Source organism: Eleutherodactylus coqui, chromosome 1 (assembly GCF_035609145.1).
Source record: "Eleutherodactylus coqui strain aEleCoq1 chromosome 1, aEleCoq1.hap1, whole genome shotgun sequence".
NCBI classification, from domain to species: domain Eukaryota; kingdom Metazoa; phylum Chordata; class Amphibia; order Anura; family Eleutherodactylidae; genus Eleutherodactylus; species Eleutherodactylus coqui.
This window is the reverse complement of record NC_089837.1, coordinates 474786560-474811854: the sequence shown is the minus strand read 5'-3', so window position 1 is coordinate 474811854 and position 25295 is coordinate 474786560. Positions and strand designations below refer to the sequence as shown.

Here is a 25295-nt window from a genome sequence, read left to right as displayed (position 1 = left end):
TTCATCAGGCTTTGTAACTTTGTAGCAAATACACAACTTATAGATATGGCACAAAGCAATGGTTAATAGCTGAACATTCTGACTTTGTGAAACATAGCGTAAATGAAAGTGAGGTATTTTAATTCATGGAGTAGGGTTTCTTTATACTGACTGGAAAAAAAAATGATGTTCAGTCAAAAATAAGGAATCGCCTTGTAATTTGCATTTCTGAAATAAATAGTTGCATGCTTTAAGTGTAACCAGCGCTCCAAACTCGTCCCTCAAAAAAGAAGCCCTCAGACATGTATGTCAATGAATAAACAAAAGTTATGATTTTCTAAAAGGGGGGAGAAAAAAAACAAAATTTAAAAAGAAAGGGCCGTGTTCTTAAGGGGTTAATGTAACAGGCTGAAAAATGTAAGTGAGGTGAATTGAAAAATAAAATGCAATTACCCCATTTTTGGGGGAAGTCTTGTTTTTACGGCATAGACGGTGCCGCAAAAGTGACTTTATTTTTTAGGTTAGTACGATTACAATGGGGTCAAAGTTATAGAATTTTTTTTCTTCGTACCACATTTAAAAGAAGAAGAAAAAAAAAAATTTATATAATAAATTATATATATATATATTATTATTATTTTTTTTTATATATTATTTTTTATTTTTATATATTTAACAAAAATAGAATCTGGCTCTCTATCGCCATCTTCTGACCAACATAAGAATTAATTATATTTATATCTCTATATAACATACATATATACACATTAGAGGTTTCTCACTACAGTATATCGCTAGCTGTATGCGATCTCTCACTGTGTTAGATGGGGGTTGAACTCTCGGAACCCCACCAATCTTTCACAGATTCTTCTTCCTGCGCAGCGGCGCCCCCGACCACTCGCTGTGCAGAGAATTACAACATTATGCTACAATAAAGCCCTGTAGCAATTCGCAACGCAGCAGGTGGCCAACAGATCAAAAAAAGCCATTGTCACACATTAGGTGCCAATGAAATTGGTGTCTCTACCTTCATGCTTGCCATCGTTTCTGACCTGAGAATCCGTAATACTCTCTATACCCACTAAAGGGGCTCTTTCAATAGTGATGATGGTGATTTTCAGACAAAAAATATATATTTCAGGCAAGACAGATGAACTTTCTAGCAATGGATTAACCATATACACACACGCAGATTGACATAGATGGAGGGCTAATATCTAGCCTTGGTCTTATGTGCCTACAGTCCACTAATGTCCTAGTTTTCTACTACAGCCGGACTCTCTGCTCTTTTTACATAATGGTTCTTGTTAAAGAGTATCTGCCACCACCTCTCTGAGGGCAGCATCAGGTACGTTGATTGCAGCCACATGTCTGTCTTATGTATCTGTGAAGAAGGTCATCAGAAACTTACATTTTATCAGTAAAATCACAAACATAGAGGACTACCAGAAGTAGTCCTCTACATTCATGAGGCTACAACCGCACACCCCACCTTGCAGCCACTGATTGACAGCTGTGTATTTATGCACAGTGGTAGGCAGGCAGCTGGAAGGTGGGGTGAACGGTTGTAGCCTACAGCTCATGAATGTTGAGGACTACTTGCGGTAGTCCCTCATGTGTGTACTGGTACTGATAGTAGTTTGTTAGAAACGTACATTCTGTTAGAGATATAGAAGACAGACCTATCTCTACAATTGTCGTACCTGTCGCTACCTTATAGAGAGATGGAGACAGTAGCCCTGTGATACGTTCCTGTGACGCCTCCTGGGGGTGGCGGAGAGGTTTACGCTTTCAGATTTTGAAGTAGTTAATTACCTGTGTATTCAGTTCTCAGTATTGTCTTGCAGGAAGGAAAGCTGTACTGGTGTGATGCTCGCACTGATAAAATTGAGAGAATTGATTTAGAGACTGGGAAGAACAGAGAGGTTGTGCTGTCCAACAACAACATGGACATGTTCTCTGTGTCTGTCTTTGAAGATTACATCTACTGGAGTGACAGGTGAGGACTCTCCCCGAAGTCCGCCGCGTTCCCATCTGTCAAGCACATTTCTCACTAACAGTCTATGGTTATATTCTGCATTACTGCATGTGTGGCATTGCCGTGAGGAGAGGCATACTAAATGGATTTGTCTTCTATTAACCCTTTCCGATCAAATTTCCCTGCCACCCTGCACACTCTCCAGCTTTTAGTTATAACTTTTCGGTGAGAGAGCGCATAGTAAATTCCTTGGAATTGCTCAATTATCTCTCTTTTTTTTTTTTTAATTTAATTAACCCTTTCCTATCCAGTGTCGGCCCTTGTCCGACGTTAAGATTTCCCTGCATAGCTGTGATGTCGGACAGGGGCCAACACATGTTTCTAACACTGTGCAGGACAGCGCTCCGATGTTGGAGGCTGTTCTGCATATGTATGCAACAGTATGCAGGACAGAGCTCCATGTTCCCAATATTATAGCATACATATGTAGAACAGCCTCCGACATAGGAGCGCTGTCCTGCATAACGTTAGAAACAGGTGTCGCCCCTCGTCCGACATCAGAGTTATGCAAGGAAATCTTAATGTTGGACGAGGGCCAACACTATATTGGAAAGGGTTAATGATCTCTTGCACTTTGTGCTGATGGAGGGGAACCTCCTTTGTTGTGTTCAGCATATAGCCGCATCCTTCCACCCAACATTACAATTTGTACTGCACTGTTTAATCCAATGTATTTCAGGCTGCGCGGTGAGTATGCCACAGTATAAACCTTGCATTTTTCACGCACATGAAGATCACAAGTGCAGCCATGCAAAACTCATCGCAATTGCATTAAAAATTGTGGTCTTACAAGTGTGAGATCGGTCCGAGTTTCTTGGACTGTTACCGCACTCGCCCCTATAAATGCACCGTAAATGTGAATCTAATATTGCGTAGTTAAAAAAAAACAAAAAAAAAGCGCCACTGTGTACCTGTCAGATGTGTTCCAAAAGGGCATGCTATTGTCATTCGTCTGGCCTATAGTACTGTAGAACCGGGTTCGGCATATATGTCGAAGGATTACCTGGTTCTCTGTTAACTGCACGGTGAGGAGATGCTTGCGCATGACTAGAGTTGTCAGTAAAGCCTAAAGGCCCTTTTAAACGGGACGAGTGTCGGGCAAACGATGCCCAACACTCTTCCCCTCACATACTTGCTCTCATGCTCCTCATGGCAGCTAGTATCGCTGGCTCACAGCGGGGCGGCTGGAGGAGAGCTCTCTCCTCGCACCCCCAACCCTCTCCATTGACATAACAAAACGGTCGTTCAGTACTGTACTGAACGGCCACTATTTCCACTTATTTACATATTTATCGTTCAGTATGTCATTAGCAGCCGTTCAGTACTGTTATAGCAATAAATCATATTCCAGAAGATTTCACTGGTTTGCTCCAGATTGGTTATAATTAGAGATGAGCGAGCATGCTTGGTTAAGGCAATTTTTTCGAGTAACTGCCTACTCGTCCGAAAAGATTCAGGCGGCGGGGGGGGGGGGGGGGGGGGAGGAGAGTGAGAGCGATCTCTCTCCCCCCGCGCAACCCCTCGCTTCACCCCACTGCCCCCCGAATCTTTTCAGACGACTAGGCAGTTACTTGAAAAAAAAACGATGCTCGCTCGAGTAATTGCCTTAACCAAGCATGCTCGCTCATCTCTAGTTGTAATGAGAAGCTTCATGCATGACTATATGTATTTGGACTCACGGATGCTATCCATCAGCCCCCATACCCTTCTGGTTTATTCAAAGGAAGTACAATACAAAATATACCGACTAATGACGCACCAATTAAATGCATGCCCCCCCCCCTCCACCCCCAACATCATAACAACTCATGATTGGCCTAGTATGTAATGCCGCTAATGATTAACATATATTTACGCCCCAGGTGTATGTCCCTATGTGAACATGTAATTCCTATATACCCAAGTAGCATAGACTTTATTAATACTTCAATCTGGACCGAAAGTATGCAGTTAGAGATGAGAAGTTCCTGCCCTTGCTAGCGACCTATGGGAGCTTCAACTCCTACTTGTACATACCAGCCTATAATATTGAGCTAGCTAACCATTTAACTGCTAGCTATTTCCTATGAAGGTGGATATATGAAAATAAAATATAATATATATTTTTGCCTAGGCTGATATAAGAAAGACATTTATATTATTACTACAACAATACTGAACGGCCATTAGGTTATGTCAATGGAGAGGGGTGGGGGAGGGCGAGGAGAGAAATGTCCTGCAGCCTCCCCTGCTGGCCGCTCTGTGCTTTTACACCGCAACGAGCATCACTGAAATCGCGGAGGCCCAGTGGTGAATGGAGGCGCAGCGGGATCATTCCGGCCCACCCGCCTCTATTCACAATAAGCAAGTAGTCATTAATAAGTGAACGACTGCCTGTTTACATGGAACAATACAGCGTCCAGTGTTCTGCATGCAGCGACTGACCGAGAAGTGAATGACTTCCCATTTGTTCAGTCGCCGCATGCATTTACGCTGAACGATAATCGCTCAGAATCCCACTGGATCGCAGAAATCCAAACTATTATCGGTTCACGTAAAAACTCCTAACGTAATGTGGGCAAAACAGATGTAATGCAGTAGGTCTGTCTCCTTCATATACGATGTCTGATACTTCTGACGTGTTGTGGTCGTGTCTCACAGGACTCATGCTAATGGTTCCATTAAGAGAGGAAACAAAGACAACGCTACAGAATCCGTCTCCTTAAGAACTGGAATTGGAGTACAGCTTAAAGACATCAAGGTGTTCAATAAAAACCGCCAGAAGGGTAAATAATATAACCGTTATAAACCTTGCGTGAGATCATTCAGGTGTGCTTGCTACATACTAGGACTTACAGAAAACCCTCTGAAGTAATAGGCCGCCCTCCACTCTAACTACAAAGAGTTAATTAGCATTTGTGCAAACCCACAGATATTCATATATAGGCAGGTTTTAGTTGTTCTTCTGTTAAAGGGGTTGTCAGAAAACGTATTTTCCTATACCCTACTAGGAAAGAATGGGTTAATAGAGGGAATCTTTTGGCCAGATTGGAGAGCGGTTACAAGAGTGTCACTCTGGAGGACCTGCCCTGTCCTGCATTACCTGGATAACCCATTGATTTGAATTGGTACTGTGTAATGCTTCATTTCTCCTGTGGTGGTACTGCAGGGAAATTAAACACTTACTGCTACCATGTTTCCTCAAAAATAAGACACTGTCTTATGTACATTTTTGCCCCAAAAGAGGCACAGTGTCTTCTTTTTGGTGGGTAGGGGCTTATACTCACCTTGTCCGTGGCGTCCCAGTGCCTCCTGCTGTTCTCCGGTGGCGATGCGGCAGTCTGCAGTGTTCTCCACGCTGAGATACCCCTTTCTTTCTAGTTACGGGGCTTTGAATAACCCCGCCTCCAGCAAAGCGAACGCTGTGATTGGATCGAGTGCCAGTCAATCGGAGCTGGTGCTCGATGAACCAATCACAGCCATTCAGTGATGTCATTGACGGAATAACTGTGAATGATTGAGCGCCAGCTCTGATTGGCTGGCGCTCGATCTAATCACAGTGCTTTGTTCGAGGCGGGGTATTTAAACCGCCATCACCAGAAAGAAAGGGATATCTTAGCGCAGAGGACATGGCAGCTCACCGCAGCATCGGGAACTATCGCGAGGGACTTAGATGCCGCGGGACAGGTGAGTATTGATGGTTTTTTTTTTTTGTTCGTTTTTTTATGTACTTTAGCTAGGGCTTATTTTTGGGGAATGGCTTATATTTCAATCCTCCCCCGAAAAGTGCTTACTTTTCAGGAAACGTGATAGGTTTCCCAACAATTTGCAGCTGATTTCTGGTGGTCCCAGCATAGTGACACTTTTTGATCTGTGGAGAACCCCTTTAAGTCAGAACATTGATTGAGAATAAGGGTGTTAGTAGCACTGATTGATGTGGTATAGAATTAGTGGTCTTTTTTTTTTTTTTTTTTTTTTTTTTTTATAAAGGGAATCTGTCAGCACCTTTTGAGGGCCATAAATAATATAATGGGGCTCAAATGTGAAGGAACGGAGGTTGCGAGGAACATCTTTTTATACTCTCCGGGTCCCCGTTCCAGCACTGTGCCTCTGATAAATCAGCTCGCACCCTGATTCCTCGTTCCCTCACCATTTGGTCCTGAAACATATCTTATGGGGCTGGAAGGTGATGACCTGTTCCCTTTAAAGAGATGTTATGTGAATTCCCATTGTGGACTTCAATCATTTGATTATAATTTGCCTAGTTTTCTAGACCAGCTTGAAGAATGCTGAACGGATGATGATTTGACATCCTGCCTTATTTACGTTTCCCATTCCAGGAACCAACGTGTGCGCTGAAAACAATGGTGGCTGCCAACAATTGTGCTTGTACCGAGGTGGAAGTGAACGTACTTGCGCCTGTGCCCATGGCATGCTTGCAGAAAATGGTCTAAGCTGCCGAGAGTACGACGGTTACCTCTTGTATTCGGAACGCACGATTCTAAAAAGTATACACCTGTCGGATGAAAGTAGTCTTAATGCTCCGGTGAAGCCCTTCGAAGACCATGATCACATGAAGAATGTCATTGCCTTGGCATTTGACTATCGAGAGAGTGACAAAGGAGGGACACGTATCTTCTACAGTGATATCCACTTTGGGAACATACAGCAGATCAACAATGATGGCACGGGGCGCAAGACGGTAGTGGAAAGTAAGCGATTTGGCTAAATGCTCTAAACTCTGTGGCCGTTAATCCAAATGTTAATGGGCAGGACTACTGCTCCAATCGTATCTTGCTTAGCTCATGGACGTTACTTATGTCTACACAGATGTGGGTTCTGTGGAGGGATTGGCGTACCATCGTGGCTGGGACACCCTGTACTGGACCAGTTACACCACTTCTACGATCACCCGACATACTGTTGACCAGGGCCGGTTCGGGGCCTTCGAGAGGGAGACTGTAGTGACCATGTCTGGAGATGATCATCCTCGTGCCTTTGTCCTGGATGAATGTCAAAAGTAGGTGATGGCTGATTGAAAGTTTTACTCCTTATCAACACCCTGTTTCATCTGTAGATCTCATATCTGTTCTTTAACGATCCGCAAAAGGTGCCCGAAACGCGGGTGCCCCGCGCCCATTTACACGCACCGATTATCACTAAAACGATCGTCGATGAGCCAAGTTTTAGCGATAATCGTCCAGTGTAAATGGGCCTTATTACACTTCCGATAACATAGATTACTAATGAAATATTGTTTTCACCTACTGTATATGTAAGTGACCGCTCTTTCTCGTACATATAGACTAGTAAGTGGTTATTACTTTCTTACAACCACACATACACATGCCCAATAGTCCTAAGCTGGATCGTTTAGACCGTGTATATAGTAAGATGCAGGCCCTTTAAGATATATTTTCATGTCTTCTTATTTCTTTCATAGTTTTATGTTCTGGACCAACTGGAATGAGCAGCACCCCAGTATTATGAGGTCGACACTTGCAGGCAGCAATGTGCTTATAATTATTGACCGTGACATTCGCACCCCCAATGGACTGGCAATTGACCACAGGGCAGAGAAACTCTACTTCTCAGATGCTACCCTTGACAAGATCGAGCGCTGTGAATATGACGGAACCAACAGACATGTAAGTACATTGCCGTAAGTCTCCTATTCATGCCATATTTGTATAGAGCACTCAATCATTTTTCTTAGATGTTACCTCTGCACAGCATCAGGCATGGTGCATCAGGGATAGGAATGACATGTATACCCAGCAGTTCCCTGTTAGTGGCTAGACATATACACTATGTTGACAAAAGTATTGGGGCACACATAGAAGGCGATGAAATGTAATTTTATTCACGTTTTTCAATACGGTGTTGGGTCACCTTTGGCCTCAATGACTGCTGTAAACCTCCTAGGCCGCTTTCCACCAAAAGGTGATAGATGCGTAGATGGATTTACCACCATTCCTCAAGGGGAGCTTCAGATAGTGATGTAGGGGATGATGGGCATGTTGGATGTGCATGGATTTGGCATTCTAGTTTGTCCCAAAGATGCCCTATGGGATTGACCTCTGGACTTTGGGCTGGCCAATGAAGTTTGGACACATTCTGCCCCTGTAACCAAGCTTTAAGACTTTGTACCGTAAGACATGATGCTTGGTCGTGTTCATAGAGACACAGAGCTATACCACAGTATTGCCACAAAGTAGGTAATGCCACATTGTCCAAAATGTCTTTGTACCCATTGGCATTGAGGTTGGACTTCACTATTACCAATGGGCCCCAGTCCTAACCAGATGGTTACAATTACCAAATAACATTGCCAACAGTGGACTTTGGAAGATCCAAAAGTGTTGCGATGTCCCGTACTGACTGGTTGCTCAGGTGACTGACTGGTTGCTCAGGTGACATCGCACCACCAGACCCCATTGGAAGTCAACTCTATACCTTGGTGGCGTCCTGATGGTTTCTGTACTGGGATATGCCTGTGTGATACTCTCCTTTATAACCTAATGCTCACATATCCGATTTTCTTATCCTCTTGCCCTGACAGCACAGGATTGGTGGGGGGCCCAATACTTTTGTCACATAGTGTATCAGTGAAGCATCTATTTGGAGATGATTGCTAACAATAAGAATTCTCTCAATGTGCTGCAGACATAGGCTCACATAGAGTAAAGCCCCGGGTAATAACAGCCTGGGGCTGCAGTGCATTGTTCTATAGGGGAAGATCATTTACCTGCCCTGCAGCATGCTTGTGAAGGGAGTCCTTCCAGTATAAGTATATGGATATTTCTGCGTCTCCATCTGTATGTCTGATCTCTCTGCACGTCAACAAGTTGCAAAAATAAGTAGTAAGCAGACGTACGGACACATGCTTTTTCTGTGCGTTCGTTAGACATCAGATCTCCTTCAGCTATTAGCGATTATTTGTCAAGCTGTGGAGCTGCCTCCTTGTCTGTGTTTAACGCCTGTCACTTGTGTTCTTATTTCAGTGGATATTGAAGTCCGATCCAGTCCACCCCTTTGGCCTAGCTGTGTATGGGGATTACATCTTTTGGACAGACTGGGTTAGACGGGCAGTGCAGCGTGCTAATAAATATGATGGCTCTGACCTGAAACTCCTAAGAGGGGACATCCCGCAGCAACCAATGGGCATTATCGCTGTGGCGAATGATACCAACAGCTGTAAGTAGCAAATTAGTTACTTAGAGCCACCTAGTGGCAGCAATAAGGCAGCACGAAATTGCATACTAGCTGCTATTGACGAAACTGCCTATAGTAGCAATGGTGGTTTTAAAGGGAACATGTCATCAACTATAAGCACCACAAACTAAGTTATGGTGCTTATAATTGAGGTGACATGCAGTCCAGCGAGCCTCTCTTCATACTCGCTCAGTCCCGCCGGCAAAGTCAACGCATGCACACAGCAAGCTTGACTAATTTCTGAAGGCTGTGCTTGCACATGCCACAGAGGTGAATGGTAGGGCGCATGCGCAGCTTTCTGAAAAGATTCACACTGGCTATGCACATACTGACTTTAGCTGGGAACACCGAAAGGAACAGGGTGGGCATGGAAAGAGGCAGTTGTACTCAATGACCGATAACTTGGTTTGTGGTGCTTATGGTTGATGACCGGTTCCCTTTTAAGTTTTTAATGGGATCCATCTTACCACAGAAAATGCTAATAACCTGAACCAAGAAAACTGATCTTTCCTGTGTGAGCAAATGTCATGCTAACCAAAGACTGATGCGTGTCGATGTGTCCTAAATAGAGATGAGCGAGTATACTCGCTAAGGCACATTACTGCCTTAGCCAAGTATCTCCCCGCTCATCTCTAAAGATTCGGGGGCCGGTGGGGGTGACAGGTGAGTTGCGGCGGGGAGCGGGGGGGGAGAGAGGGAGAGAGAGATCTCCCATCCGTTCCTCCCCGCTCTCCCCCGCCGACCCCCGAATCTTTAGAGACGAGCGGGGAGATACTCAGCTAACGCACTACTCGCTCGAGTAATGTGCCTTAGCGAGTATACTCACTCATCTCTAGTCTTAAACATGAAATTGTGTTTAGAACGCAGTATTGAAACCGGATTAAACTGTCTACAGCGTTCCCTGTATATGAAGAGAGGAAACCGTTCTATGTTGTGAATACCTTGAAAATTGCGCCACCTATAGGCTTGTTAAAAGTTTTCCAGTTCTTACAAGTTATCCCCTTTGCTGAGGGGTGACCTACTAACTATCTATACATATATCAGGAGACAATACAGAGTTCTCTCCCATCATCTATCTGTAACAAGGGGGCTCCCCTCTACATCTAGCGGAAAGAATGTTTCTACACCAACATAGAAGCAGGTTCTTTACTGTAAGAGCAGTGAGACTATGGAACTCTGCCTGATGACATGGTGATGGCGAACTCGCTAAAGGAGTAGAAGAGGGGTCTGGATGTCTTTCTTGAGTGATATAGTTACATGTTATATCACTTATTACTTCAGAAGGGTCAGGGATCTAGGGTTTATTCTGATTGCCAGATTAGAGTCGGGAAGGAATTTTCCCCCCCCCCCTAAATGTGGAAAATTGTCTTCTACCTCCAAGTTTTGTTTTTTGTTTTTTTTTGCCTTCTTCTGGATCAACATTGGGGAATAATAGGCTCAACTGAATGGGACGTATGCCTTTTTTCGGCCTTACATACTATGTTCCGTCAGAGTATTAGAGAGAGTTCTCGAGTTGTAAAATGCGTAAAGGGGTTTTGCGGTTCCTACAAGTTCTCCCCTATCCAATCATTTGTGTAGAGAGCAGGATTTGTGCTATTACCTTCCTTAGTTCTAATTAGTAATACTATTAATACAATTCGTTCTGGTTCCTTTACAAGGTGAGTTATCTCCATGCAGCGGCAACAGCATCTGTCAAGACCTCTGCCTTCTCACTGCAGACGGGAGGGTGAACTGCTCCTGCCGAGGCGATCGCATCCTACAGGAGGATTTCACCTGCAAAGGTATTCCATTGATTTAATAGAGGGTGAAAACATTCCTCATGACCGAGTAGAAATCGGGAAGGAGACCACTGATGTCCTTATATGAGCAGTCGAAGATCTCCAGGAGATTGAAGAGCCTATTGACTGGTTAATGACTGGTCCTATAGGGTCCACAGTATATAGTACACTACGTGATTACTGTACATCACTTCTAGCCTTTCTCTTGAACAGCCCAGAACTCGACCTGCAATCCCCATGATGAGTTTGAGTGCGGTAATGGCGACTGCATAAACTACAGCCTGACATGCGATACCGTGGCGCACTGTAAAGACAAGGCGGATGAGAAGCATTCGTACTGTGGTGAGTGTGGGGCTTCTATGGTCTACAAGCCCTGTATTAGATGGGATTATAGTAGCCAGTTTCTGCAACTTTCTTGTCTCATTCCCCTGGGACTGCTGGAGATAGTGGAGCGCCAGTACTCTGCTATCTCTGATAGTCCCATAGGAATAATTAACATGGCAGTGTACATACTTGACCACCACTCCGTTCATTCATTCATGGATCCTCCCCATTCTCGGTGGGGTGTCGAACTGCTCCAATATTTAGCCCTTATCCTGTGCAAGTTTTTTTTTTTGTGCGACAGCCCCTTTAAAACTGTGACCACAATCACCTGCTGCATTTGGCTCTACCAGAGCTCCACATGCTTGCATGCAGTTATAATAATATGAGTCTTGCCAAGTGTTATTTTTCAGCTGAACACGTTCTGCTCTACTAGTCTATATAATAGCTTATATTATCATGTTCTTTTAATAGATCTATACATTTTACCTTTAACTGCTACCTTGTGTTTTATGCTTAACCCTTTCCACTCAAATTTTGGATTCAGGGTTTCCTAAAAGGCTTTCTCTTTTTGCTGTTATACAACAGTGCCATCTGCTGGCTAAAGCCAGTATGTGTGTGCCAGAGAGGCTCCGACAGCGGAGTGGCTGGCAATAGACGGTAAGAATACCCCGTGGGACGTCTTCTGACATTGGAGCTGTACGAGCTTCAATCAGAATATAGGAAGACGTCAGACAGTGGATTGGAAAGGGTTAATGCTAAAGTGTGCACTCCGGCAGTCGGGTTTGTATGGAGCAGGCCCAGGAGCCATGCCTGCTCCATACACGGCAGGTGTCGCCACAGCAGCTGCCATTGGAGTTCACACAGATCACTGTTGTTAATCCTTTAAATGTCGCTGTCAATCCTGACAGTGGCATTTCAATGTCCCCATTGACATTCGGGAGTCCTGAATGACCCCTCCCACCCCTTCTTCCCTACAATGAGATCGTGAGGTGCCGTTTGGTTGTGATGGCAGCCCAGGGCCTTTTGAAGATCTTAAGGACCGCCATGTATTTCTGCCTATTTAGTCATTCTATTAATATTATCTAATTGTTTTTATAGAATTCCTGCAGAAATACCATACACTGCAATACTGAAGGTATTGGTATATGGTATAAGTGATCACAAGTTCAAATCCTCTTAGGGGACTAAAGTAAAGTACTAATAAATAAATAAATGTTTTTCATTGTAAAAAGTAAAGATTATTGGAAAAAAAAACAACTTTCCCCGTATTTATAATAAAAACAAACATATTTGGTATTGCTGCGTCCTTAAACTATTGATCTATCAAAATAACGCACCATTTGTCCGCATGGTGAATAGCGACAGAAAGAAAACACACAACGCCAGAATTGCACTTTTTTGGTCACCCGGTTTCCAAAAAAACCCCAAAAAGAATGTAATGAAAAACGATTAGAGATGAGCGAATATACTCGTTTCCAGTAATTACTCGATCGAGCACCGTGATTTTCGAGTACTTCCGTACTCGGGTGAAAAGATTCGGGGGGCGCCGGGGGGCGGGGGGAGGCGTGGCGGAGCGGGGGGTAGCAGCGGGGAACAGGGAGGAGCCCTCTCTCTCTCCCTCTCCCCCCCCACTCCCCGCTGCAACCCCCCACTCACCCACGGCACCCCCCGAATCTTTTCGCCCGAGTATGGAAGTACTCGAAAATCGCATCGCTCTGGCGAAAAAGGGGCGTGGCCGAGTAGGTTCGCTCATCTCTAAAAACAATCAAAAAGTTGTATGTACTCCAAAGCGATGCCAATAGAAAACACAGGATGTTGCACAAAACACAACCTCATCGATGGAAATATAAAGCTGTGGTGGCCAGAGGATGGCGGCAGAAACTTTTTGACACATTTTATCTTGTAAATGTAGTATAGCAATAAAAACTATATAAATTTGGTATAGTCGTAACTGTACTGCCCCACAGAATAAATGTGGACACTGTAAAAACAACCCCTCCCTCCCCCAAGATAGCATTTTTTTCCATTTCACTCCACTTGAAATTTTTTTAAAGTTTTTCATTAGATTATATGATACATTACATAATACCATTGAAAATATCTCTGCCTGCAAAAAAGAAGCCCTCCGACAGACAAGTAAGAGTTATGATTTCTTGAACGTGGGGAGGAGAAACCAAAAATGAAAAAAAACAAACAAATGGTCTTGTCCTTAAGGGGTTAAATCACCAGCACAACAAATGTTTTTTACATTGAACTAAGTCATCCATAGAACACAATGTTCAGGTTTTTTGTTTCGCTTTCTCTCTTTTGCCACACTGTGAAATCTAATAATTCCCTTATGCCTTTCTGGTTACAATTAGTCAACTGCCGACCTTAGTAAATGTCAGATTCCAGTAAACGCCGTACCGCATGTCATGTGACTAAGATGATGAGCGTTATGAAATAGAGCATTGGCTTACTGCCTGTTGTCCACAGCTAATCGCCGGTGTAAGAAGGGTTTCCGCCACTGCCTAAATGGACGTTGCATCTCCACTGCCAACTGGTGCAATGGTCTGGATGATTGCGGTGACAACTCGGATGAGATAGCTTGCAACAGTAAGTATGTCCGAGCGGCCGGCTGTTACAGCTCATTCTTGTTTTGCTACGTTCGTCTCATCCTGTCGCATTATAAAGCATGGGTTCATAGAAAGTTTTCTAAAACAGCCTTTCTCAATATTTGACTGGGCTTCTATACAGAACAGCATGATAACATCAGCCTGCTTATTAGCACCAGCTGTTTTTCTTGCTGTAATAGAGATATCAAGGCTGCGTGGTGTGATGTGTAACCATGTGTGATGTCCAAGTTCTTCATGCATTATCGGGAACTATGAGAAGTCCATAGACTAGAACAAAAGTACCGTATCCGATAGCTACCCAAACATGGTTCCCATTTTCTTTCAAAATAGCTGTACATTCTTCTTCTTCCTTTATGCCATTACATGGTTTTTCTCTTCTCTGACCCATTTCGTATATTCTAGAGACCTCGTGTGCTCCAGAAGAGTTCCGCTGCCGGAATGGAAACTGCATTGGTAACTCAAGTCGCTGTAACCAGCTTATTGACTGTGATGATGCCTCCGATGAGATGAACTGCAGTAAGTAATATGTAATAGAGGAGCATATCCCCTTCCAATGTGTATCATAGACTGCCTGCACATGGACACAATAGGATTCTAGGAACCTTTTAAAGGGGCACCAACTTTTCAGACAACTTGTGCTCATCTGCTAGCTTTTATTAGTCTCATCATTTCTGTAATATACTTGCTTTAAAAATTTTGTTACTTTACCACTGTAAATCATGTTTCAAGTGGCTGCCACTAGGGGTCTCCCTTACAGCTTTTTTGCAGTCCACTTTGTCCTTGTTACTACAGAAGCTCTGTAATGAAGGACACAGGGACGTTTCTAGAGCAATGGAGGGAATGGCTATCTTCACAAAGGCGCTCCTGTGCACTCAGAGGCTGCAGGCCACAGTCTCTGCCTCCCCTAGGGGTGTCTGTCTGTGTACACACAGTATATTAGGTTTACTCATTATTTGGCCAGAATGCCTGAATTGTCCTGGGAGAGCAGAGGGGTGGCATTCAGATATTGCTCCATTGCGGATTGGACCACAGCATGGAAAGTCAAGGCAAGGAAATGCAGGACAGTGAACTACTGACAGAATGCTAGGCTTGCTATATGCCCCTTGCAAACAGCATGGCAACAGAAAAAATGGGAAAGGCCACCTAAAAATCAGAAGTTACAGACATGAAACAGGGTTCAAACAGCAGCAAATGAGCGGGTAAGGAGAACCTGCTGCATTCTCTAAAACTTGTTGAAAACTCTTGTAAGTATTTCGGATGCACAGAAGGAACAGGAGTTTAACGCCCTTCACATATATTTCAGGGCATTCTAGATAAGTTCATGGCTATATGGCCGTCCAGTGGATTGTATGTTTTTTGGATTATCTTTCAGATTCTAGGAGTAGCTCATTAACCATTTCTGCAATTAGGTCTGCCTAAATTAAACTGCTGGCTACGTATGTCCGTCTATCTGTCCAAACCATCCTAATTGCTTTTGTTCCCTCCCCCCCTAGATGTCACTGACTGCAGCAGTTTCTTTAAATTGGGTGTCAAAGCAGGAACGTTCCAAAAGTGTGAGAAGACCTCTCTCTGCTACGACTCCAGCTGGGTCTGCGATGGGTCAAATGATTGTGGTGACTTCACAGATGAGATGAACTGCCCCGGTAAGTCACATATACAGCATTTGTAGGAAATAATATGTTTATAGATATATAAACTGTATTACTAACTGTACTGTAGTGGGACGTCATCAGAGGGGTGCATGCCTTTGTCAAGTTTTTAGTTTGTTTTGGGAAGGTAATTAATGTAATGAAACCTTTTTATTAGGTATTCGCAAGCCACGGTGTCCGGTGAATTATTTTGCCTGTCCGAGTGGGCGCTGCATTCCTATGAGCTGGACTTGTGATAAGGAGACGGACTGTGAGAATGGGGAGGATGAAACCCAGTGTGGTAAGGAACTCGGGAGGACTAGTCCCTTCAAGTGGACTTATTACTGGGAGGAAATAATAGTTTTTCAGCAAAGGAAAGCACTAAATAGTAATTCAAAGGCATTTTCCCAAAACATTAACCCCTTAACGTCACAGGACATATAGCTACATGCTGTGGGTTCGGAGTTTGTATGGAGGGAGATCGGGGGTTAGTCCCACTCCACACAATACGGGTGCGAGCTGTTTCTTACAGCTGCAGGCAATTCATTCCCGCTGATTGCAACTATTAACCCTTGTAATGCCCCGATCGGAGTTCGGGGGTCCCTTAACGGCCCCCAATAATAAGATCATGGTGTGCCATTTTTGGCCACAGTTGCCGGGAGCCTTTTGAAAGCCCCCAGGGCTGCCACTGAAGATTATCTATCAAGCCATGCCTGTGGTATGGCTTGATAGATTGAATGTCAGATCTCGTGGTACAATGTAATATTTTGGTATTCTATCCTTGCAAGTTCATGTCCCTGGGGAATTTTTAAAAAAAGTAAAAAACTGTTTTAAAAAGTTTTATTAATTATTGTAATTATTGTAAAAATCCTAAAAAAAAACAAAAACCTTTTGCCATATTTATAACAAATAAAAAAAAAAACATATTTGGTTTTGCTGCGTCCATAAAAGTCCGATCTATCAAAGTAACACATTATTTACCTCGCATCTACCCTTGAACGTTGTCAGGAAAAAAAATTACACAATGTCAGAATTGGGCTTATTAGTCACGCCATCTCCTAGAAAAATGTAACGAAAGGTGATCAAAAAGTGATATGTACTCCAAAATTAGATCAATAGAAACTACGGGTCATCCCGCGAAAAATTACCCCTATGTTGACGAAAAATTTAACTTATGGCTGTCAGAAGATGGCGGCAGAACAGAACTGGATTTTTTCCACAGGAATTTTTTTTTTAAAGTAGTACAGCAAAAAAAAAAAAAAGAAAATAATAAAAATTTGGTATCGTAGTAATTAGAGATGAGCGAACGTACTCGTTTCGAGTAATTACTCGATCAAGTACCGCCATTTTCGAGTACTTCAGTACTCGGGTGAAAAGATTCGGGGGCGGGGGCAGGCGTGGCGGCGCGCGGGGTAGCTGCGGGGAGCAGGGGGGAGCCCTCTCTGTCTCCCTCTTCCCCCCACTCCCCGCTGCAACCCCCAACTCACCCACGGCGCCCCCCCGAATCTTTTCGCCCGAGTACGGAAGTACTCGAAAATCGCGGTACTCGGGCGAAAAAGGGGCGTGGCCGAGTAGGCTCACTCATCTCTAGTAGTAATCTTACTGACCCATAGAATAAAGTTATGCCATTTTTGCTGCAGTGTGTACAACGTAGAAACAAAACCCACATTCCCCCAAAAGATAGCGGAAATTTAACTTTTCGCTCCACTTAGAATTTTTTTTAAAGTTTAGGCATCTTTTCGTACATTCATGGTACTATTTAAAAACTCAACTCGTCCCGCAAAAAAACAGGCTCACCGTGTTTATGGATAAATGAGTTAGAATTTTTTGAAAGCGAGGAGGAAAAACTCAAAAAGTTTCTTACTTGCAACAGAAAATGTGTGTTGTGTTGCTGTGGGGCAATACATCAAAGGAAATGACACGTTTCTTGATTTAAGATTTTGTTCTCTTTTTAACAGACAAGTTTTGCACCTCAGCGCAGTTCGAATGTAATAACCACCGATGTATCTCCAAACACTGGGTGTGCGATGGGTCTGATGACTGTGGGGACAAATCCGATGAGGACATCCGTTGCCGTAAGTCAACAGCCAAGATTTTTGCTGCCTCCTTCCTCTCGAGCTAGATGTTGTCAGCAACGCTTCATTTGTTGCATTCCAGAATCTGCTACATGTAGCCCTGAAGCCTTCCAGTGCCCCAGTACCCACGTGTGTGTACCCCGCCGCTGGCTGTGTGACGGAGATAAAGACTGCCAAGATGGGGCAGATGAAAGTGTCCATGCTGGGTGTGGTGAGCAGACTTCTATTCCTTTGTTTAAGTGTTATGCATACACTGAGACCTCTCCAAAAGACTATCTGATAAGACCATCCTTGATGAAGACCACTTTTTTCTATTACCTTAAAACCAATGCATATGGACCATTGTTTCTTTAAGGACCACCCCATTAGATTGCAGTTAAACCTCTTGGAGATGACAAACTCTTGTATTTGTGGATGATCATCTCAAAGAAGTTTAACTGTACCTTTATAAAACTAATCTTACTGAATACATTGGGGATGTGCTCAAAGGAGTATCCCTATCTCAGACCTTCATGGCATAGCCACAGTTCTTCTCACCACTGTCCTTGGCTCGGCTGAATTTGGTGGCCGGGGGTAGTCACGATTTACAGAAACAGCCAAGTGGTCTTCTTTGTTTCCATGTAACTCTCATAGAAGTCAGAGAGTCACACTGACAGTGAAGTACAGCGAGCTATGCTGTTTGTGCGGCTCGGAGGCTGCAGAAACCGGCTGTTTGTGTAAGTCCCAACCACCTCCAGCTTACCGCATTCAGCCAGACTGAGAGCACTGAATGCAGAACTAGAAATAGATGTGATTCCTATAGGTGAGACCCGCCTCTATTAGACTTTTTAATGGCCTATCATCTGGCTATGCCATAAAATTCTTGAGATGGGAGTACCCCTATAAAAAGGTTCTCATGGGTTAAAATACATGGTTGCTTTCTTTCAAACACAGCACCACCCTTGTCCATAGGGGTTGTGCATGGTACTGCAGCTCAACTGCCATTGACTTCAATAGAGCTGAGCTGCAATACCACACACAACCCTATGCTCAAGGGTGGCGCTGTGTTTGGAAGAAAGCAGCCATGTGTTTCAACCTCCTGGAAAACCCCTTAAAGGAGATGTCCCGAGGCAGCAAGTGGGGTTATACACTTCTGTATGGCCATAATAATGCACTTTGTAATATACATTGTGCATTAATTATGAGCCATACAGAAGTTATAAAAAGTTTTATACTTACCTGCTCCGTTGCTAGCGTCCTCGTCTCCATGGTGCCGACTAATTTTCGGCCTCCGATGGCCAAATTAGCCGCGCTTGCGCAGTCCGGGTCTTCTGTAGTCTTCTATGGAGCCGCTCGTGCCAGAGAGCGGCTCCGTGTAGCTCCGCCCCGTCACGTGCCGATTCCAGCCAATCAGGAGGCTGGAATCGGCAGTGGACCGCACAGAAGAGCTGCGGTCCACGAAGGCAGAGGATCCCGGCGGCCATCTTCAGCAGGTGAGTATGAAGACGCCGGACCGCCGGGATTCAGGTAAGCGCTGTGCGGGTGGGTTTTTTAACCCCTGCATCGGGGTTGTCTCGCGCCGAACGGGGGGGGGGGTTTAAAAAAAAAAAAACCCGTTTCGGCGCGGGACATCTCCTTTAAAGAAATTCATCGCAGAAGAAAGTATTTCTTGAAGGCCGATTAGCTCAATCCTGTTTGCTTAATCTGATTAGAGGTAATCTATTCAACTGTGTAGAAAGGTAAATGGATTGGTCATCCTTGTGTGTTGTAGCTTCTGTGTGAATAAATGCAATAGTATGTAAACAGAAGGCACCTTTGGGAGCGACTGACTCCCCCCCCCCCCCGACCCCCCTTTAACTTCAAGAGGGATAGTACATGCAAAAACTAAGTAAGTGCTTTCATCGCAGCACCGGAGGAGATCTAGTTGTAAAGCTGATGGTTTTTTGATTGCAGTTTTCAACAATACTTGTGACTCCAAAGAATTCATGTGCCAGAATCAGCACTGCATTCCCAAGCAGTTTGTGTGTGACCACGACCTCGACTGCATCGACGGGTCAGATGAATCTCCTGAGTGCGGTGAGTTGGCAGCACGGTGAGAAGCTCTGGGCAATGCTAAACAAATCCCTTCTAGGTGGCCCCACACTGGACCATCTACATGGCAGGATGCTTGTGGATACGTAGGTTGACGTTTTGATACAAATAGCGAAAGTTTTCCTTAAATTTGACTATAAAACTGTGTTTCGAGGAGCATTTAGAAACTTTTGTGTTTTATAGACATCCATCTGCTACCATTAGATCCATGTCAAGGCAGAGCACCTCTTCACCTTTTCTAACAGCAGATTTCTTTTAATTGACCAAATTAGAGTACCCAACCTGCGGTCCGGATGAGTTCCAGTGTGCCAATGGCCGCTGCTTACTAAACAAACAGTGGGAGTGCGATGGAGAATTTGACTGCCATGATAAGTCCGATGAGGCACCCAAAAATCCACGTTGTACCAGTACTGGTAAGACTAAGAGTTCAATATTGTTTTGATACTGCAGTGATTACCTATATATAGTGATTACTAATAGGGCTGGTTTGTCTTCAGTGGGTGGTCATTATATGTATGTGTGTGTGTGTATGTATATATGTGTGTGTATATATATATATATATACACCATAGTTGCTGTATGAAATAAAGTTGGTAGTGAAAGGAAATTCTGTAAAATTAATATTTTTGTTTTTTTCTTTCTTTTTGCAGAAGGCAAATGCAATGACACATTCTACCTCTGTAAAAACGGAAAATGTATCCCGGAACATCTCATGTGTGACAACAATAATGACTGTGGGGACGGCTCCGATGAGCTCAACTGCTTTATCAATGAGTGTCAGAACAAGAGATTAAGTGGCTGCAGCCAGGAGTGTGAGGACCTTAAGATTGGCTACAAGGTACACATCAAGTCATAGCAATAGGGAAAAAGGGTTATTTTATATTTGTAGCATTTACATAAAATTAGACAGAAGTGTAATAGAAGGCATAGCTCCCATTGAAATCAATGGGAGCTATGCCCTATTTTACACTTACAGCTCCAACCACAAGAAGGACGGAGCTGTCCGAATCCAGCTCGGCCTCAATGAGTGCTGAGTCTGAGATTAGCTGAACAGCGGGGGTCCTGAGCGGCGGATCCTCGACAACCAACTATTGATGACCTATACTGAGAATAGGCAATCAGTAGTACAAGGTGTAAAACTCCCAGAATAAGCCTATAACATTTAGAATTAAAGAATAGTAGAGTTGGAAGGGACCGGCAGGATCAACCCCCTGCTCAGTGCAGGATTCACTAAATCGACCTCTGTTTGGAGACTTCCATTGAAGGAGAACTCGCCACCTCCCATGGCAATCTGTTCCACTTATTGGTGACCCTCTTTGCCAGAAAGGGTTTTTGTGGGGTTATATCTTTCTCGTCCGTATCATTGGGGGCCACAGCCTAGACCATGGGATATAGCCACTGCCCTAGGAGGCGACACTAAGCAAAAAAAGTGTTAGCTCCTCCCCGCTGGCTATATCCCCCCCTGCAGGCACTCAGCTAATTAGTCTTTAGCTTAGTGTCTGCTAGGAGGCAGACGTAGGAAAAGCTATTCGCGGGAATCCGGGGAGTCGGGGCTTTTCCCTGGCTTTACTGGCCTCCCGGGGGAGACGCAGGCAGGGGGTGTCTCCACCACTACTGCGGCGTCTCACCCAGAGAAGAAAAAGGGGCCCGACCATGCAATGCGCATCCGAGTCGGTTACCCGCCAGCCATAGGGCTCCCCCTCCCTGGAGTAGCGCACTGTCTGACGGTGACGCGTAGGGGGCAGCACTGCTGGAGCTGTCGACGTGTGGACAGGCTGTGGCCCCCAGAACAACACCAGAAAATAATCACTCGGGACTCCCTCCTCGCAGCGGCGGCAGCGGCAACAAGACGCAGGTTACCTGGGCATCACAACTCGCGGACGGCAGAGAAGCAGCAGCGGCGGCAGTTTCTCCCTTGGCAGGGATAGAAGCGGAGCGGGGCAGGGCAGGGCAGGACGCCGGGGCGCCGGCCGGCAAGCCACTTCCGGGCGCGGCGCTCCGGGGGGCGGAGCGCCGTCGTCACGGCCGGAAGACGTCACTTCCGGGTCACGGGGACGCTTCCCGGCCAGGCCACGCCCCCTCCGAGCGCGGCAAGCTTAAAAAGGGCAGCCAGGAAAAAAGAATGGCCGCTCTCTGCAGCACAGCGTGTCAGCTTGCCTACACGCACGCCGGAGCCTGGCACTGTGCAGCTCCCCGAGCCCGCAGCAGCAGCCCTCCTGAGCAGCAGCCCGCCTGAGGGGCAGCAGCGCTTCTGAGCAGCAGCCGTCCAGCCATCCGGCTCTGCAGTGTCCCTCTGCTGTGGAGAAGCATCCGGACAGCAGCAGCACCTCCTGTCTCGGGCACCAGCAGCAGTGACAACGCCGCAGCAAGTCCCTGCCACAACGCCTGCCGGGTCACCAACGCTACGAGGTCGTGTGTGTGTACCCGCGTTGACTCCCGACAACATTCAAACGTCAGGACCAGAGGCTCCAGCTGGACCGGGGGAACCGCACAAACAGCTGCCAGACCGGGTAAGCCTTGCCCAAGGCGGCACTTTGCGGTGTTCTCCCCTCGCCCTCCCCTCCCCCCCCTGCAGGCATTCCTGTAAACGGTACCCACCAGTTGCAAATTGTGTTGTGTTACCATGTCTGACCCCAGATCAGAGGGTTCCAGCCCGGCCAAGGGGAGGGTGAAGCACTACGCTTGCTCTACATGCAGCGTTAAATTTGCGTACGGTCAAACCGACCCCCGCTGCGCGGGATGCACCACGGCACGCGCTCCCCCAGGGACTCCGGTGCCCCCCGCCGCCCCTGTGGAGCCAGGGCCCGAGCCCCAATGGGCAAGGTCCCTGGCTGCTGCCGTTTCCGGCCTGGCCTCATCCTCTGCGGCAATTTTACGCCGGTTAGAGCTTAGCTCCGACGCGTCCTCCTCGGAATACGCACAAGGGAGGACACGCAAGAGGAGGAGGTCCCGCAGTAGCGAGGACTCCCCCCGGAGGTCACGGCGCACCAGGAGGTCAGGTAGGTCCCCCAGGTCCAGGCGGTCCGGGGACTCTCGCGGCTCCCACGGCTCCAGAGAATCTGTGCATACGTATCATAGATCACGGCACTCGTCGCGATCCCGATATTCTACAAGACAGGCCCGGGCTCACCATGAGTCCCCACGAGCGTCGTGCTCTCGGGCATCCCATGACACGACACAAACGGCAGGTGAGGGCAGTGGGTCGGAAGACTACGACCGCTCTGATGCCTCGTCAATGTCTGAACTAGACGAAGAGCAAGTGTCACGCCTAGCCAGCCTAATGGACAGCCTGGTGATATCCGTAAGGGAAACCCTCCAGGTTACGGAAGAAACAGTAGAAACGGCCCCGTCCACGGTGTCGTTTAGACGACAGAGGAAATCACGACAGGTCTTTCCGGACCACCCGGATTTCTCGGAAGCCCTTAACAAGGAGTGGCAGAACCCGGATAAAAAATTCAGGCAACCCGGGAAGACTTGGGAAATTACTTACCCGTTCCCAGGGGGTTTGAAAAAGAGTTGGGCGGTACCTCCAGTAGTCGACCCACCCGTGTCACGACTAGCTAAGAGCACAGCATTGCCAACAGCCGAAGTAGCGACGCTAGCGAACCCGCAAGACAGGAAGCTGGACACCTTGGCAAAAACAGTGTTTCAAGCCACAGGCACAGCCTTGCAACCGATATTTGCGGCTGCATGGGTCAGTAAGGCGTCCACAGCCTGGGCCAAACAATTACGGAAAGACATCATAGCAGGCGCTCCACCAAGCGAGTTGCTCGAGCTGACAGATAATATCATACAGGCAAATAAGTTTGTATGCACAGCTCAGCTTGACGCAGCCAAATTTGTGGCCCGGGCGTCCGCCGCATCGGTAGTGACAAGGAGAACACTCTGGCTGAAGAGCTGGTCAGCGGATACAGCGTCCAAAATAGCGCTAACGAAATTGCCGTTTGAAGGAGACAGACTATTCGGCCCCAAACTGGATGTCATGATAAAGGACGCCACAGGCGGCAAGAGCACGTCACTACCGCACATGGCGGCAAGGAAGGAGAAGGCCCCATTAAGAAAGAAGCCATTCTTTAGGCCCTTTCGGCGCTTTCCATCCCGCCCAGGGGCGGGGCAGTGGTCCCACTCTACGAGAACCCCTGCAGAGTCAAAGAGGGGCCCCTCATTTAAAACAAAACAGCCGTGGCGACCACGACCCGGAACATCGAAAATGGCGGGACCAAAAAACGTGGCATGAGGCACTGCCCCCACCCAGTGTCACCAGGGTGGGGGGCAGACTCTCCCAATTTTGGGAGACATGGGGGAGGCGCGTGAACGACAAGTGGGTACAGGAGATTGTGACATCCGGGTACTCAATCGAATTCACAACCCTCCCACGGAATTTTTTCTGCAAGTCCAGAGTGCCGTCCTCTCCGGAAGGGGTAGCCAACTTACAACAAGCAGTACAGAACCTACTAGCACAAGGGGTTGTGAAACCAGTGCCAGGAGCCCAGGAGAGGCAGGGGTTCTACTCGAACCTTTTCCTAGTACCCAAAAAGGATGGCAGAGTGAGACCGGTCCTGGACTTAAGGAGATTGAATCGATTCGTCAGGACAAAACATTTCCGGATGGAGTCAGTCAAGTCCGTGATAACATCCATGCAGCCGGGGGAATTTCTGTCCTCGATAGATATCAAGGACGCCTACCTTCATATCCCAATCCGGGAAACACATCAGAAATTCCTCCGCTTCGAAACACAGGGAAGGCACTTTCAGTTTACGGCGCTGCCATTCGGCCTGTCTACGTCACCAAGAGTTTTCACGAAGGTACTAGCGGCAGTGATGGCGCTAGTTCATGCGGAAGGTATAGAAGCTATTCCATACCTAGACATACTAATAAAAGCACCATCGTTGGACGACAACGTCAGGAGCCTGAACGTCACGATAAAAACCCTACAAGAATTCGGCTGGATAGTGAACCACGAAAAGTCATGCCTAAAACCAACACAACGTTTGCAATTTCTGGGCATGATATTCGACACCAGCCTCCACCGGATCCGGCTACCTCAAGCAAAGGCACACAAGCTCCGGCAGGGCGTCCGGTCCCTAAGGCAGGGGAAACCACTGACCATCAGATACTGCATAGCTATCCTGGGCCAGATGGTGGCAGCATTCGAGGCAATCCCTTTCGCTCAGTTCCGATCAAGGATGTTACAACACCTGATACTGTCACGCTGGGATGGGTCCCGGCTGACCCTGGAACGGCAGATCCAGATAACCCCTCAGGTCCGGGGGTCACTGAAATGGTGGCTGAGACCTGGCAGACTGCAGGCAGGGCGACCGCTGGGCCCCAGGCAATGGACAGTAGTGACGACGGACGCCAGCCTTTCGGGTTGGGGCGGAACACTGAGGGACCAATCGGTTCAGGGAGAGTGGTCACAAAGAGAGGCAAGGCTTCACATAAACATTCTAGAACTGCGAGCTATCTACCGGACGCTCCAACACTTCGGGCCCAGTCTCAAGAGAAAAAGCGTACGCATTCAGACGGACAACACCACAGCGGTGGCCTATATCAACCGGCAAGGTGGGACACGGAGCTCGTCGGTAATGAGCGAG

At 46.3% G+C, this 25295-nt stretch overlaps 1 protein-coding gene across 2 annotated transcripts in view; it reads left to right on the top strand.

The window, feature by feature from the left end:
- The window catches only part of LRP1 (LDL receptor related protein 1), a 308223-nt gene that overhangs the window by 232589 nt on the left and 50339 nt on the right, over window positions 1-25295 (top strand). For both annotated transcript variants that reach the window (XM_066584447.1, XM_066584446.1), the window contains exons 39-55: window positions 1827-1978; window positions 4658-4782; window positions 6337-6708; window positions 6827-7016; window positions 7440-7644; window positions 9001-9193; window positions 10870-10992; window positions 11203-11331; window positions 13789-13908; window positions 14331-14444; window positions 15422-15571; window positions 15735-15857; window positions 17515-17631; window positions 17714-17842; window positions 19564-19686; window positions 19974-20114; window positions 20352-20539. In XM_066584447.1, coding sequence (XP_066440544.1) covers window positions 1827-1978; window positions 4658-4782; window positions 6337-6708; window positions 6827-7016; window positions 7440-7644; window positions 9001-9193; window positions 10870-10992; window positions 11203-11331; window positions 13789-13908; window positions 14331-14444; window positions 15422-15571; window positions 15735-15857; window positions 17515-17631; window positions 17714-17842; window positions 19564-19686; window positions 19974-20114; window positions 20352-20539 — 2694 coding nt within the window. The remainder of the gene's footprint in view (window positions 1-1826; window positions 1979-4657; window positions 4783-6336; window positions 6709-6826; window positions 7017-7439; window positions 7645-9000; window positions 9194-10869; window positions 10993-11202; window positions 11332-13788; window positions 13909-14330; window positions 14445-15421; window positions 15572-15734; window positions 15858-17514; window positions 17632-17713; window positions 17843-19563; window positions 19687-19973; window positions 20115-20351; window positions 20540-25295) is intronic.